The sequence below is a fragment of the Chelonia mydas genome, chromosome 1, assembly GCF_015237465.2.
Source record: "Chelonia mydas isolate rCheMyd1 chromosome 1, rCheMyd1.pri.v2, whole genome shotgun sequence".
In the NCBI taxonomy this organism is placed as follows: Eukaryota; Metazoa; Chordata; order Testudines; family Cheloniidae; genus Chelonia; species Chelonia mydas.
Genome location: NC_057849.1, coordinates 101020560 through 101035361, shown reverse-complemented (window position 1 = coordinate 101035361; position 14802 = coordinate 101020560). Strand labels below are relative to the sequence as shown.

The 14802-nt window shown below is 40.4% G+C and overlaps 1 protein-coding gene across 3 annotated transcripts in view; it reads right to left on the bottom strand.

Annotated features, from left to right (window-relative positions):
* The window catches only part of ERCC5 (ERCC excision repair 5, endonuclease), a 37606-nt gene extending 23268 nt beyond the window's left edge, over window positions 1-14338 (bottom strand). Inside the window, exons 1-10 of one of the 3 annotated variants that reach the window (XM_037896535.2) lie at window positions 13989-14338; window positions 12880-12927; window positions 11387-11507; window positions 9652-9827; window positions 7815-7930; window positions 7639-7731; window positions 6768-6828; window positions 4498-4638; window positions 2696-2903; window positions 751-1701 (exon numbers count right to left, since the gene is read on the bottom strand). In XM_037896535.2, coding sequence (XP_037752463.1) covers window positions 751-1701; window positions 2696-2903; window positions 4498-4638; window positions 6768-6828; window positions 7639-7731; window positions 7815-7930; window positions 9652-9827; window positions 11387-11474 — 1834 coding nt within the window. In that variant the 5' untranslated portion in view covers window positions 11475-11507; window positions 12880-12927; window positions 13989-14338. The remainder of the gene's footprint in view (window positions 1-750; window positions 1702-2695; window positions 2904-4497; window positions 4639-6767; window positions 6829-7638; window positions 7732-7814; window positions 7931-9651; window positions 9828-11386; window positions 11508-12879; window positions 12928-13988) is intronic. The other 2 variants (XM_037896528.2, XM_007066243.4) reach the window with 2 other exon arrangements.
* Window positions 14339-14802: the final 464 nt, after the last annotated feature.

Below are 14802 nucleotides of genomic sequence, written 5' to 3'. Positions count from 1 at the left end.
ATCACAATCAAATACAAAGGATGATCTGGGTATTATTCTTTATACAGAACACTTTTATATGAACAGTTCTGTCACGGCTACTGTGCTTTGCTACATTGCTGTTGCTAGATTTTTGTCAAGAGAAATTTCCAAATGATTAATTTCTCTTTGACAAATCAGAAAGACTGAAATCTGTTGGAATATTAAGCGTAGTATTTGTAAGTTCTTCTGATTTATAAACCAGTATCAAAACAAGACAAATTTGGGAATGATCTCTGAAATGAGGCTCACCATAATTAGAGCAACTGTCAGTCCCTCTTCAGGAAAATATTGATTTGTGACAGAGAATAAGAAATCATCATTTGAATCAAATCCTCTCATTTCAAATTTACAATCTAATAAAAGTACTTCTCCCTACAATTAAAGTATAATAAAAATCCCATATTAAAAACTACTTTGTAACCAAAAAAATTTTTTTAAAAAAAAAAAAAAAAAGGAAGTACTTCTTCCTGTCTATAAGAGATTATATATTTGTCAATGGGCCAAATTTAAAAAAAAAAAAAAAAACATACATAAGTTTTTAAAATACGTCTTTGTCTCTATTAGCAGAGGTAAATGCAAGGGTCATGTCAGTAGACTGTGAACTTTTCAGGGTAGGGAATCTGGTCTTCCTGTGTATCTGTTCAGCAATTAGCACAATGGGGCTCTAATCCTGACTGGGGCCTTGGTTACCACAATCAAATATGGAAAAAAACAGCATGCTGCACATACCATCTGAATCACTCTCTTCAGAATGTGATTTCCTTTGTACTCTTGCCTCATTAGGATTTGCTATTTCTGGAGTGACTGAAAGTGGATGCTGTAGCTCAGGAGCATTCTTTTCTGCTTCTGGAAAAACACACTCTACATTTTCATATTCCACATTGTTGGAAATTTCTGTAGTTTCTGAATGAATCATAGCTACTGAAGTGGTCTTTGTTGTGGAACTTATTGGTTTCTGCATGGAAATATCCATACTTTCTTGCGGAGATCTTGAGTCCATTTTTGAAGTGTACTCTTGTTCGTCTTCTGGCTGTTCTTTATCTATTCTAATGATTTCAACAGAGGAATCATTTTTAACACAAGGTGTGCACACACCTTTAGATACAGGGATTAAAAAAAAATCTGACGTACGTTTCTGGTCTGATTCATCATCTTGCATAAGGACGGTGTTTGTTGAAAGATCTGTAGGTAAAAGTAGCGACTCTTTTCCATCCTTAATTTTAGAAACCTCATCTGAGCTACTAATAAGATCCTTCACCCCTGACATTTCCATTTGTGTTCTATCAGCACTAGCGGTAATAACTGCTCTCACATCATCATCACCACCACTTAAAGCTTGCTGAATAACCTGTAGTGTTCTTGGTGATACATTGCCTTCAGCTGTACTGGGACAGAGAGTGGCTTGGTCCAAATTCAGCTTCCTTTTATCTTCATCCTCTGGCTCCTCTTCTGAGCTGCTTTCTAACATAGCTGCCTGTATAGCAAGCAAAGTTCTGGGAGAAGGTGGTGCTCCAGCTACATTGCTAGCCTTCTCTGTCTTTAACTTTTCAGGTGAAGGTGGCTTGGTATTAGCATTCATTTCATTATGTATTTTATCAGGTATGTTATATTCAGGTCCTGTGGAATGCCCAACTGAAAGAGTTTCTAAGTGCGTACTGGTGGCTTCCTTTACTTGAATACCTGAAAAAGAAAAAGACTGCTAAGTTTCTTCATATATAACTGTTTATATATTCCTTTTCTTCTATAATGAATTAGATTTAAAATCCTAAGAAGTTGGTGGTTGATAATCAAGTCTTATTACTCTATTCCTCTGCAATTTAATAATTAAGTTAGTGTTATAGTTCATTATACTGAAAGTATCAACAACAGTAAACTCTTTTATTCGGCACTTGACCAATTGGCAAGCTCTATAAACCGACATTTCAGATCTGCACTGAAAGTCTGGTTTATAGTGCGGTTGGTGCAGGGCCGACAGGGAGCTGGGGCATGGGCGGGGCTGTGGGGCATGCTCTGGGAGTGAGAGTTTGGGTCCAGGAGGGAGCTTGGGGCAGGGGGTTGGAGCACAGGAGGGGCTCAGGGTGCCAGATGGAGGGGGCGCTCACCTCCGGTGGCTCCCCGTCCCAGCTGTTGCTGGCAGAGGCACAGCAGGGAGCTCTGCAGGCATGCTACCTCCGTCCCTCCTCCTCAAGTGCTGACTCGGGGGCTCCCAGCCCATTGGCCAGGAACTGCAGCCAATGGGAGGTGCGGGAGTAGCACTGGCAGACAGAGACCGCGTGCCTGCTTACAAAGCCACCTGGCTGTGCCTCCACCAGGAGCAGCAGGGACGGGGAGCTACTTGCGGGAAGCTGCCGGATGTGAGCACACCCACATCCAGCACCCCAAGCCACCTTCCACGTCCCAACCCCCATCCCAGGGTCCATGCTCCGCAGCCCTTCCTATTCCCCTGGCCCGCACACCCACCCCGCACTCCAAACCCCTCCCTCTGAGCTAACTAGCATTTTAAATTTACCGGCACCCCCCGTTCCCCCTGTATGCCGGTTAAAAAAGCTCTCACTGTCTATGCTTCTGTACATGAAACTCATATTTCTCAGCAGTATATACAAGACCAACAGCAATACAGAGTACCCACACCCAGTGAGAAATTTCAGGACGTGAAGAGATAACATTACAATACCTTTTATCAGAATGTAGTGAGAAGTATCTTCAGAGACTACCCTCTTGCTTTCCACTTCTTTCATGAAGCCCCCCTCATTTTCATATTGGGTTTGGATTTGGCCTGAGTCCTGCTGACTCATCTCTTTTTCCACATTTTCTATGTATCGATTGAGGTTGTTTTTTTTAAGCAAACCCTTGAGTTGATATTGTGAGAAGTCATTGGACTCCTTAAAACAAACAAATTAAACATGAAATGAGCCACAGTATTTAAATAAATGCAACTGCTGAATTTTTGAGGCAAATGTATTCATTGGGCTCTGGAGGAAACGGTTGTGTTACAAAAATAAAATAGATATCAGTTTCTCTACATCTCATCGCTTTCTGACACAGGACATTTTTCTGTTACTGACTGCAATGACACAAGGGACTGTCACATTAACACATGACAAAAATAGGTTAATTAGTGTGACAGACTGACAATATTCTGTAAACTCCTGAACCTTATGGAATGAAGTTAAAGTTTAACTTAATTAATAACATTTATCAAATTAGTGGTAACACCTTTGATGTACACCCTATTAAAAATGCAACTGTGTATGTGTTACTGTAGCAAATACCTTCTCTCATGAGGGAGAGGGGTGCTAAATATACTTCCTCTATTATGAACCCCCCTGGAGGATAGGGTTCCAAGGACTGGGCCTGACAGAATCTAGGTTAAGGTTGCAGTTAATTCTGGTAAGCTTAATCACAAGCTTATAGGGGTTTGTTTGTTTGTTTGTTTTTTATATTTTACTTTAAGAATAAAATAGACTTGCACAGGATGTGCTACCTGATAAGAGTGATTGTCAACAGTTATATGTTATCAGTCTCTGAAGAGAAACCAAGCAGATGTCCTCAGGCAACCTCTCTGTGCTGGGAAATAGACAGCGAAGGCAGGGAACTGTGCAGCTTGGGAATACCAAGGTCAGAAGGGAGAGAGATACAGGTCTCCCCCCAGAATGGTAACAGCTGGGGAGCTGAAAGCAGTCAGGCAGCTGGAAGCTGTACCACTGAAGGGAAATACAGATACAGTTGCCCTGGAACTGTGACATTGTTTAATACTATTATTTAAAAAGTTTTAGGAACATTGTTAAATACACTGATACCTCTCTTACATGACCAGCAAAAATTGGTCATTTAAAAGAGATGGTCCATAACTCAAGAGCAAATAAAATTATAATGGAACCCACATTGGGGTGATTTAAATGTGGTTGCCTATTACAACACCTATCCTGGCAGGTTTCAATGCCAGCTGCCATCTAAACAGTCCTATTACGCTTTAAAACATAGTTGTGCTCTCAAAAAGTATTCTAAAAATGGCACTGCAGGGTTCCAGTTGTCTCTCAAATGACTTTTTATACATTTGCTTAGTTTACAAATAAAAAAACGATTTCCCAGCTACCAGCTCTGCATGCAACTTGGAATCTGGAAGTGAAGTTGTTTTCTTTCCGCCTGACTTATCATAAATAATAAGATTCACTAAATTCCAATTACAGAATAATTCTGGTGGTGAGGCATGAGCCACAATGCAAGAGTGGGCAAATTATAAAGCAATCTTGGCTCTGCAATTCTATCAGAAGTCAGAAACAACAACTCTGAATACATATAGAAAGCAAGTTTGTTGAGAACCATGACCCTGACATTTTTGTGCAGTCACTTTTCTGACATAGCACATCAAGGATTTTTTGATGTGAGATACTAATGCAGTCTTCATCGGCGTTAATGGCAGCAGACTCTATCCTACTGGCTTTAAAAAAAGCTGACGGATTTTTTAAATTTTACCTCTGGCATGGCCTCAAATAATGTTCGTCGCTTTGTAAACTCCTTTATGTCTGTTAGGATTTCATGTTTCACTTCTGGAGGCAGACTGCTGAAGTCTTCTGATTCAATGTCTACAGAATGAGGATTGTCAAAGAATTCTTCCTGTAAGTAGTGAAAGAGAACTTACAAACACTGATTTCATATGACCAAGGCAACAAACATACATAGAGTCACTCATAATCAAATGGAAAGTCAAATACAGTATTTAATCTCTCAAAAGCAGAAGTTAGTACAACGAGGCTTTTATTTAGGGCTGTCAAACAGTTAAAAACATTAATCATGCGATTAATCGGGCTGTTAAACAATAATGGAATACCATTTAGTTAAATATTTTTGGATGTTTTATACATTTTCAAATAGCAAGATATTTACATGCCAGATGTGCTGAAGATTCATATGTTCCTTCATGCTTCAATCACCATTCCAGAGGATAGGCGTTCATGCTGAAGACGGGTTCCGCTCGACAACAATCTAAGGCAGTGCGGACTGACGTTCATTTTCATCATCTGATTCAGATGCCACCAGCAGACGGTTGATTTTCTGTTTGGGTTCTGTAGTTTCCACATTATAGTGTTGCTCTTTTAAGACTTCTGAAAGCATGCTCCACACCTCATCCTTCTCAGATTTTGGAAGGCACTTCAGATTCTTAAATCTTGGGTCGCATGCTGTAGCTATCTTTAGAAATCTCACATTGGTACCTTCTTTGCATTTTGTCAGATTTGCAGTGGAAGTGTTCTTAAAACGAACAACATGTGCTGGATCACCATCAGAGACTGCTATAATGTGAAATATATAGCAGAATGCAGGCAAAACAGAGCAGGAGACATACAATTCTCCCTCCAAAGAGTTCGGTCACAAATTTAATTAACAAATTTTTTTTTTTTTTTTTTTTTGTTAAGTGAGCGTCATCAGCATGGAAGCTGAATGATGGCTGAAGCATGAAGAGGCATATGAATCTTTGGTGCATCTGGCATGTAAATATCTTGCAACACCAGCTACAACAGTACCATGCGAATGCTTGTTCTCACTTTCAAGTGTCATTGTAATTAAGAAGTGGGCAGCATTATCTCCGATAAATGTAAACAAACTTCTTTCTCTTAGCGATTGGCTGAACAAGAAATAGGACCGAGTGGACTTGTAGGCTCTAAAGTTTTACATTGTTTTGTTTTTTGGGTGCAGTTACGTAACCATAAACACTACATTTGTAAATTGCATTTTCACGATCAAGAGAATGCACTACAGAACTTGTATGAGGTGAATTAAAATGCTATTTTTTAATCATTTTTTCAAGTGCAAATATTTGTAATAAAAAATAAAGTGAACACTGCACACTTTGTATTCTATGTCGTAATTGAAATTGATGCATTTGAAAAATGTAGAAAACCTCCACAAATATTTAATAAATTTCCATTGTTATTCTATTGTTTAACAGTGCCATTAATCGCAATGTCATTTGAAAAAAGTTTACCTATCCTGAAAGTATTTTTATTGCTGTGCCATGGTGTTTTTAACCCTAGCAGGTCACAAAGTATAGACCTTTAAAACATGGTTGCAAAAGCGAGGGTTTATAAGTATTCAATGAAGAGAAGAAGGGACGACGAAATGCTTGAAGAGAGTGCATGTGCTGAAAGACTTCAAGTTGTAGGGACAGCATTTGTTGCAGGGACAAAGACAAAAGTTGGAATGAGAGCCAAAGGGAGGAGCAGAGACAACAGGAATTGGACAAACAAAGGGACATAATGATAAAAGAAGAGGCCCAACTGAGATAAAGTTTTTGAAATGAATAAATTGTGAATTTCGACAGGAGCGACTCCCAACATCCTCTCATAGTTTATTGAGAGCAAGAACGACGGAAAACATACATATATTAATGTCTTAAGTTTTCCATAGTTAACTTTCAGTAACAAAAATGTATTTTTTCTCTAAATGGTCCAATATTTCATGAATCACCACCTTAGAAAGAAATACTATGTAACACTGGGAAATTGAGTCTCCAGCTCTCCACCAGGAGATAGCACTAATTTCTACATTTTGGGATTAGCAAGATAGCAGACATTTTAAAAAAGTTATTGGTCCCTTAGGCAGGCAATCCTATTTTGACACCAGGAATTAAATCTGGTACATCTATACACCCCAACCAGTATATCTGTTGGTCCTTGTTGTTAATATTGTTCATTTGAAGTGAGTGATTGAAAATTTTCACAATTACAGGGCTATTCAAATGTAGTTACCTGCAATATTTTTTTTTGGCTCATTCTCTCTTCCCACTCTTTTTCATCTTCGTCTTCTGAACTAAAATTACAAAAGGAAGCAAGGTAGACAAAAAGAAAGCTGTAGGGTTTTTTAAACATATGTACCAATAAGGTTTTTTTTATAAGCAAAACAGAATGAACCTACTGGTTGCTCATGAACAGGAAAACTAAGTAATCTGAAATGTATAATAAAAAAAGATACAGGCTAGCAGAAAAGATGCAGAGGAATTGGATGGGATACAAAGATCATCACTAGGGCCACGATTGCCAGAGAGGTCACAGAAGTCACGGAATCTGTGACTTCCAGAGACCTCCATGACATTGGGGCACCGCAGCAGACCAGCCATCACCGGCAACAGGGCCCCCCAACCTGCCCAGCTGCCACGGTCAGCAGGGGAATCCCGGAGCTCCCCAGCTGCCGTGGGCCGCCCCAGCAGCTCCCAGCCCTGCAGAGTAGTGCAGGACCCCCTCTCAGCTTCTAGCCACTGTTGCTGGTTTTTTAATGTAGCTATTTCTATGCTAAGAATCAGAATGAGGCCTCCAAATAACTGTCACAACTGACCTGGTTCAGATTTGACTGTGTATCTCGTTACCCAGTAGTGGTGATTTAAGGCTTCGATTTTTGTCGGGGCCGTTTTTAGCAAAAGTCAGGGACAAGTCACGGCTTCCGTGAATTTTTGTTTATTGCCCGTGACCTGTCCATGACTTTTACTAGAAATATCCACTAGAAATATCCAGCAAGTAAATACAGTTTGCATCCCACAGAGGAACACTCTCAAAAACAGCATTAAAAACTTTCAATATGGATTTTCACATATCAGACTGAGCTACTTGTTTTAGCATTGCTTACCTCTTTTTTTCTTCCTCTTGTAAAGAAGACAATACATACATATCATCAATTTCTTCTCTTCGAACTTGTGAAATACTGGGCAGTGCTTCATTGCTTAAGAAAAAGTTGGAAGAATTATTAATATCTAAGCAAAAACTGCCACTGAAACAAGAGGAAAATAATGCTTTTGCCCTTGCCTTTTGCCTGTTAAAGCCGTTTTGATAGCTTGTCTTTTCAGGAAAGTTTTCAAGAGTTTTTCGGTAGTTTTCTTAGAGTCACTGGCTGCCAATTCTTTTCTTTGTCTTCGTTTAGCCTGTGAACATTAAATGAGTAACATCAGATTTCACTAAAAGGATACTTCTTGTTAATGGAAGATATTTTTCAGATGAATTACTCTTATAATAAGCTGTAAATTGAGACACTGTAGGTGACAGATTTTTTGTATAAAAATAGAATAGTTCTCATATTAATGGACATGAGCTTTCCATATCATGCCTGCATAAATATCAGAAACTAGATTATCTATAAAAGAGCCCAATCCTGCAATCTTTCCTCATTGACTTCCAGTTTTAAAATGGGTATCTTGGAAGCTTCTAGACTTGTCCTCCTCCCTCATGGTTATCACAAATCTGCTATGATCAGAACCTACAGCATCCCAGAAGGGTTTTTCCTGGGTTTTGAAAGGTTTTTTTTTTTAAATTTCCTGCTTTCTAAGAAAAAGAGGAGAGGCAAATCACAAAATAGTATCACATTTCCTTGTTTAAATTAATCTGAATTAAATACCAGTACTTTGAAGGAAAAAAAAAAAAACTTTAGTACTAATCATTTTATAAAAATAGAACAGATGGATGATCCAGTTTTCTAATCACCAAGCTACACTTCAGAAGAAACACTGTGGGACATGGCAAGCATTGTTCCCTGAGAGAGATGTGCTGGAATGAGTAGATTTTTTTTTAAATAATTCCTCACCCCAATCACAAATAAGTTCCAATCTTTATAGGGCATTTTTTTCCAAAATTGCAAAGGTATTAAAACAGGAAAGCATTATGAAATGAAAGTCATCCACTACTAAACTGGTGGGTTAGCCCATGTTCATTATATAGGTACTTGTGAAATTATAACTGACTTCTAATGCATAGTGTACTTCACTTAAACAATTGAGAAGAATGGTGGATTCTTGTCATGCTTAATGTCTGATTATTTTTTTTAAATCACCTTGTAAACTGTACACAGTTAGTCTGCACACTTCCCTGGCACTGCTCTCTTCATTCTTCCTCTCCTACTTCCTCTTTGAACACAAACTTGTTGTGTCTTGTCTTAATTTAGGGTTTAGTCCCGCAACTGATTCTGTTCAGACAACCCCCTCTATCAGGCCCCATTAACTTCAATCTCCAGGGGTATCAATCTGCCCCATTAAATTAATAGAGACTCCATGAAGGGACAAGGTCCACCACACAATGTCAGTTCCCCGATCATTGATTTGGCTTGCACAGTACCTAGCACATAGGACCCCCAATCTTAATGAGACTTCTGCACACTTCTGTAGAACTAACCATAGCAGTGATTCACCATGTAAATTATCTTTGTAAACTTGAGATGAAAATACCAACCCAGGCACCAAATCTACTCGCTCACCATTTAGTTTATCATCAAAAGTCATTGTGGTAATTATAGATTTTACTCACCCATTGAAAAATACACATGCCCAGACAAGTGAGAAACCAGAATTTTTCAGATGGGTTTAAATATATCAATTCACTTGCATGAGCACAGTAATTAAACATCATAATCTGATCTTTAGACTATAATTATGCATATGTTCATGCAGAAACAATGTATAAGAGGAGCTTTTATTCCTGCACTTACTGTAGCTGATTTAAGGCCCAATTCTGCTCTCACTGACATTAGTGGCAGAATTGCCATTCACTACAAAGATGCAGGACTGGGCACCTACTCTATAAACTTTCATATTGACAAATCTCCATCTTATTTAGCACTGGAAAGAACATAAAATTACTCTAAAAAAGTACAAACCAAAGTTTGCCTCTTCAGTAGCGGTGCCTCCCCATCAAAAACAAAGACAGGCCGGATTCGAAAAAATAACAACTTGCAGAGTCGATGGAACAAAGTGAGTAGGTGAGCATTTTGTATGGTGTTACCATGACGGTCCCTTGCTCCTTTTACTGCTTGATTCAACCAAATGCTAATATCTTGAAGGACAGTTAAGAGAAAAAAAAATGTATAGTCTTACAAGCACATTTCATAATGTTAACCATGCAATGAACAAACTATATTAAATTTATTTAGGTCTAAATCTTGTCTATTGTTCCAAGCCCAAGTAGCTAGGTTTGTATACAAAAGGCCAATTGATCCTCCAAGGACCAGTGAAGATGGGAGAGGAAGGAATATTTAACACCATACCCAAGCCGAAGAGCAGCAATGGAGTCACTCTGCAGCCAATACAACAACCCTCATTCCTCCTGTAAGTGAATGAATTGTAATAGCTTCCCAGCTTTCATCCATGTTAACAAGATGATTTGAACTGATTTTTCCTGACCCAGAAGATAGGCATTAGTTTTCCCTTTTTTTGTATTCTAGTTCAAATGACTGTCAGTACTGCAGACATCAGATGAGCTTATGAAATACAGACTCCTACAACCTGTCATTTGTTTGTGGAAGGAATCTGTAACTATAAAAGCACACGTTTAATTATTGTTTGTTCTTATTTATCATCCCTTGATTCCTACATTTTTACAAGTAATCCTTGAAGTCAAACCATGAAGATAACTAACTAGATTAGTGGTTAGTTTCAATGCCATATATAGGGTAATAAAAATAAAATACACAGAATTTTGGCAAGGGTTCATTTTTGTTCCAAAAAATACACTTTCATTTGCTAAAGAGGTGTCCTATGCATGCTCTGATAAATTTTCAGCCAGTATATCTGTCCTAAGCAAAACTGTTATAGAATCCCACTCCCCTTGGCCCCATTTAGAATGCTGAAACAAATATGCTTTGCAACCATGCGTTGATGCTCAGATGATGAGTGTGATATAAATGGTTTATATAGCATTTATCTATTTATTTATTTTTTTTAATAACACAGCCATATCCAAACTAAGTTATAATGGTTTGGCCAGCCAGGTAGGCTGTCATAAATGACCATGTCATAGGCCATGTCATAAATGAGTTTTTTAAAAAAAACCTAGCCTATGTCTCTTCCTGAACTAATGCAAGGTTTTGAAATTCCTCTCTGCACCATCTGGCTAAACTGTAGTGTAACTCATTTCAGTCTGAATCATGTCTTAAATACAGAGGATTAGAATGTGCCTTTGATAACACTGAAAAGCCTTTTATTAACAGACTGCACTTTAATGTGTAGAAAAACTTCAGAAACAGAGCTAGAGTCAATCAGATGCAGCATTCCACCTCATCCTATTTTGGCATGAACCAAAAGTGAAACCCTACATACAGAATGAATTCAGTCCCTTTCAGTTTTTCAGATTAGCATACCCTTTACTGGAACATTTCATTCTACATTTGTGTGTAAGATATAAAGACCAAACCAGTTAAAGAACTCCTTGCCACTTGATCTTTCCAATCATAAGATTTCATCTGTCAAACTCACAGGGTCTATACCTGTACTATGCCTAGTCCTAACAGATTGTTTTGGTAAGGTCAATTCGGGATATTTCTGCATTTTTCACAATGGAACAGATGGACCAGCATGTTTCAGCAACAGTATGTCAACTCAAGGTTTTAAGGATACCAACAGCAAGAATTTTTCCTTCCAAAGTTTCTGGGTTTATAGGTCTTCCAGAGCATTCAAGCAGTTTCCAAAGTCCTTGAACTCCCATTGTTCTTCCTTACTTACTTTGAAGGAAAAGAATCTATGGGGAAAAGTTGTAAATATTTACTTTATGGTGCGAAGAACCTTGTTTATGAAAACAAAGGGTTTGTTATTAATACAAACATTTATAAACAGCAAAAAGTGTGTTTAGAAAACCTTGCTCACCAACAAAATAGTAGAGTTGCATTAAATCACAGCTACAATAGTAGCTGAGTAACCATCCACTATGATGATTATTGTTCTTCATTATTTTACAAGCATATTGAGTACTTCACAGAAGACACATGAAAAAACTCATGATCCCTACCCTAAATATCTTATGAGCTAAGTGAAACCCATGACCCTGAGATTAAAATCTCTTATTCCACTGCCTGCAATAGCTAGGCGACCCCAATAATTCTTCCTTTTCATGTGATAAATCAGGAAGACGACTGCACGCAGGCTGCACGTGAGCAAGAGTTAAATTTATACCCCATTTTATACTCCCTGTAACTTCTGTAACATAAATAACAAACAAAACAGGCATCAAAAATATTTAATTTGCCTTGCTCAACTAAATCTGAAGATTCTTGGTGAAGGCAAGTTTTCCTGTCTCTTGCACGGCACTATTCATAACAAGCATAGTAAGCTAGCTATAAATCTACACAACAGTGAAGTGAGCAGCACCATCACCCCACACTGGAGTGCTGGCCCGGGCCGGTTACCACCGAACCAGCTTCCTTGTCCTTCCTCCCCTCCCTCCCCGCACGAATGGGGCCCCACTGCAGTCCGCCCGACCCACAGCAGCCTAAGTGCTTCCCTAACTTACAGGGCAGTTGTGATGCACACAGAAATGTTGTCAATTTGAAATAGGGTCAATATATTTAAAAAAAAAAAAAAAGAGAGAGAGAGAGAGAGAGAGAGAAATATGTTGTCAGGTACCATAACAGCCTACCCCCTCAGTTTTTTTTAAACTATAAGAGTTTCCTATTCCTAGAAAATTTCTCTCACCCATGTGGAACCACTTGCAGAATCCATGCAGGTGAAACAGTAAAAATGACTATACTAAGAATACCATCATATGAACAAAGACCTTGTCTACACTGCCACTTACAGCGCTGAAAATTTCTTCACCCAGGGGTGTGAAAAAACACTCCCCTGAGCGATGCAAGTTTCAGCACTGTAAAGTGGCAGTTCTGGCTGGTAAGGAGGGCTCACTGGAGGGTGGCTGGTGTATAGCTGGGTACCAATGGAGGAACCAGAGTAGGAAGCTAGGTGGGTGGATGTTGGGGCTGCTGGAAAACAAATGCTACTAGGATTTGGAGACCGAGGGTGTTGATGCTCATGGGGAGCAAGGGATACTGTAGCTGGGTGGGAGTCTGGTGTGGGGGTGGGGAACCGCTGGGAAGCCAGGGGCCAGTATTAGGCCTCACCTTATCTGCTGCTGCGGCACCTCCTCCTCCAGCTGCTCATTCCTGGCCCTGGTCAAACAGAAGGAACAGCAAGAAAGAAGGCAATTTGGTCACTAGTCCACAGGCACTGCAGGTACCTCTAGTGGCCAAAATACAAAACTGCAGTCAAATGCCTGTCGCCTTCCCACAGCACACCTAAACAAATGACATTTCAGGTAAGATGTGGGAATGCATGGCATGCCTGTCAAAAGCATGACTGCAACACGAAATACATGACGCTTCATAGCCCTCTCTTTTACATATAGCAAGGGAGTGCCACCTCCAGAACTTCCAGTTCTCAACTACAGCAGTATTACACAAGGTGAGAGGTGATCTCTCAAGGCAGAAAAAGTGCAGGCCATTTAGGGCTGTGTAGGTCATTCCCAAAAGCAGGCAGTGCAGATCACAAAGCACTGGTAGCAGCTCACTGTGAAATACAAGTAAACTGCTGTAAATTGTACTAGCTGCAATTTCCCAATGGAATTAAGATACAGCCCCAAATAAAGCACAGTGCACTAATCTGTTAGGTACTTATATGGAACCGCTACTATAGTATCTGAGCACCTCACAGTCTTTTTCATCTATTTAAAAAAACCCCTGAGATATAGGGATGTACAATGTTCCTACAAAGAGACTAAATGATTTGCCCAAGGTCACACAGTAAGTCTGTGACAGAAGAAGGATTTGAACCCAAGGGTCCTAAATCCTAGGCTAAGGCCAAATGGATTGAATGCTGGACCATCCTTCCTCTGCTGGTGATGACAAAACATGAATCGCTGTTGTGAAGTCTGCACAAAAGAGAAAGACATGCGACCTTTTGGCCAGCTTGGCAAAAAGAAAAGTGAAAGCTGGTTCTCCACTTTAAAACAACATCAGCAAAACACTGCAATGTTCGGTGAAGTATTTATTTGATCAAAATCTCTGCAATTTTTCCCCCCTCCAAGGACAATTTCTTTTGATTTTTTTTATTTAAAAAATTATTATTTTTTTTTAATAAAAGTTCTTTTATAAAAACCTGAACTTCGAGCTAAATTCGATCTGGTTGTTTTTAAAAAGACTAGAAAGAAATGGTCAGAAGTGCACCAACCCACCGGCCCTTGGAAGTCTAATTGCTACAGTGCAGACCTTCTCATCGGGGAAGCCCGGCTCTGCCACAGCGACTGACAGGAGGCGGGTGGCTACTTTATCCAGCTGCGCCGGTCTCGCGGCAGCCCCCGGGCCCGGCTCTGGCCCCGGGAGGGGTAAGCGGGCCGCCGCCGCCGCGAGCTGGCCGGGCCGCAGGGAGGGTCGGCTCCGCTCCCTCCCGCGCCGGCGCAGCGGTGGCTCGGCTCAGCCCCTTATACCGCGGCGGTTACCCCCGAACCGGCTCCTTCTCCCCCGCGGCACGGGCCGAGCCCCGGCCCCGCAGCGGCCCAGCCTCGCCAGCCGATCGCTGAAAGGAGCATGCGCGGGCGCGGGGCAGGCTGGGAGTTGTAGTTTGTTCTCAACGGAAACGAACGGCTGCCGGGTCACCGCGCGCGCATCCCCCATTTTATCCGCCCTTGGACGGCGGCTCTGAGTCTCCGGGCGGCTATTTCAGGCGCGGGGGAGGGGGGCAGACTTGGGCCCTATGCTGAAGCTTTTCTGTGCCACCCCAAGGGTTAGAAACTTAAGTCTTGATTCTGCCTATACACAATGTCAAGGTTCCTCTCCCACTCTAAACTCTAGGGTACAGATGTGGGGACCTGCATGAAAACCTCCTAAGCTTACTTTTACCAGCTTAGATTAAAACTTCCCCAAGGTACAAATTAATTTTATCCTTTGTCCTTGGAACTTCCACTGCCACCACCAAACTCTAACTGGGTTTACTGGGAAACGTAGTTTGGACACGTCTTTTCCCCCAAAATCCTCCCAACCCTTGCACCC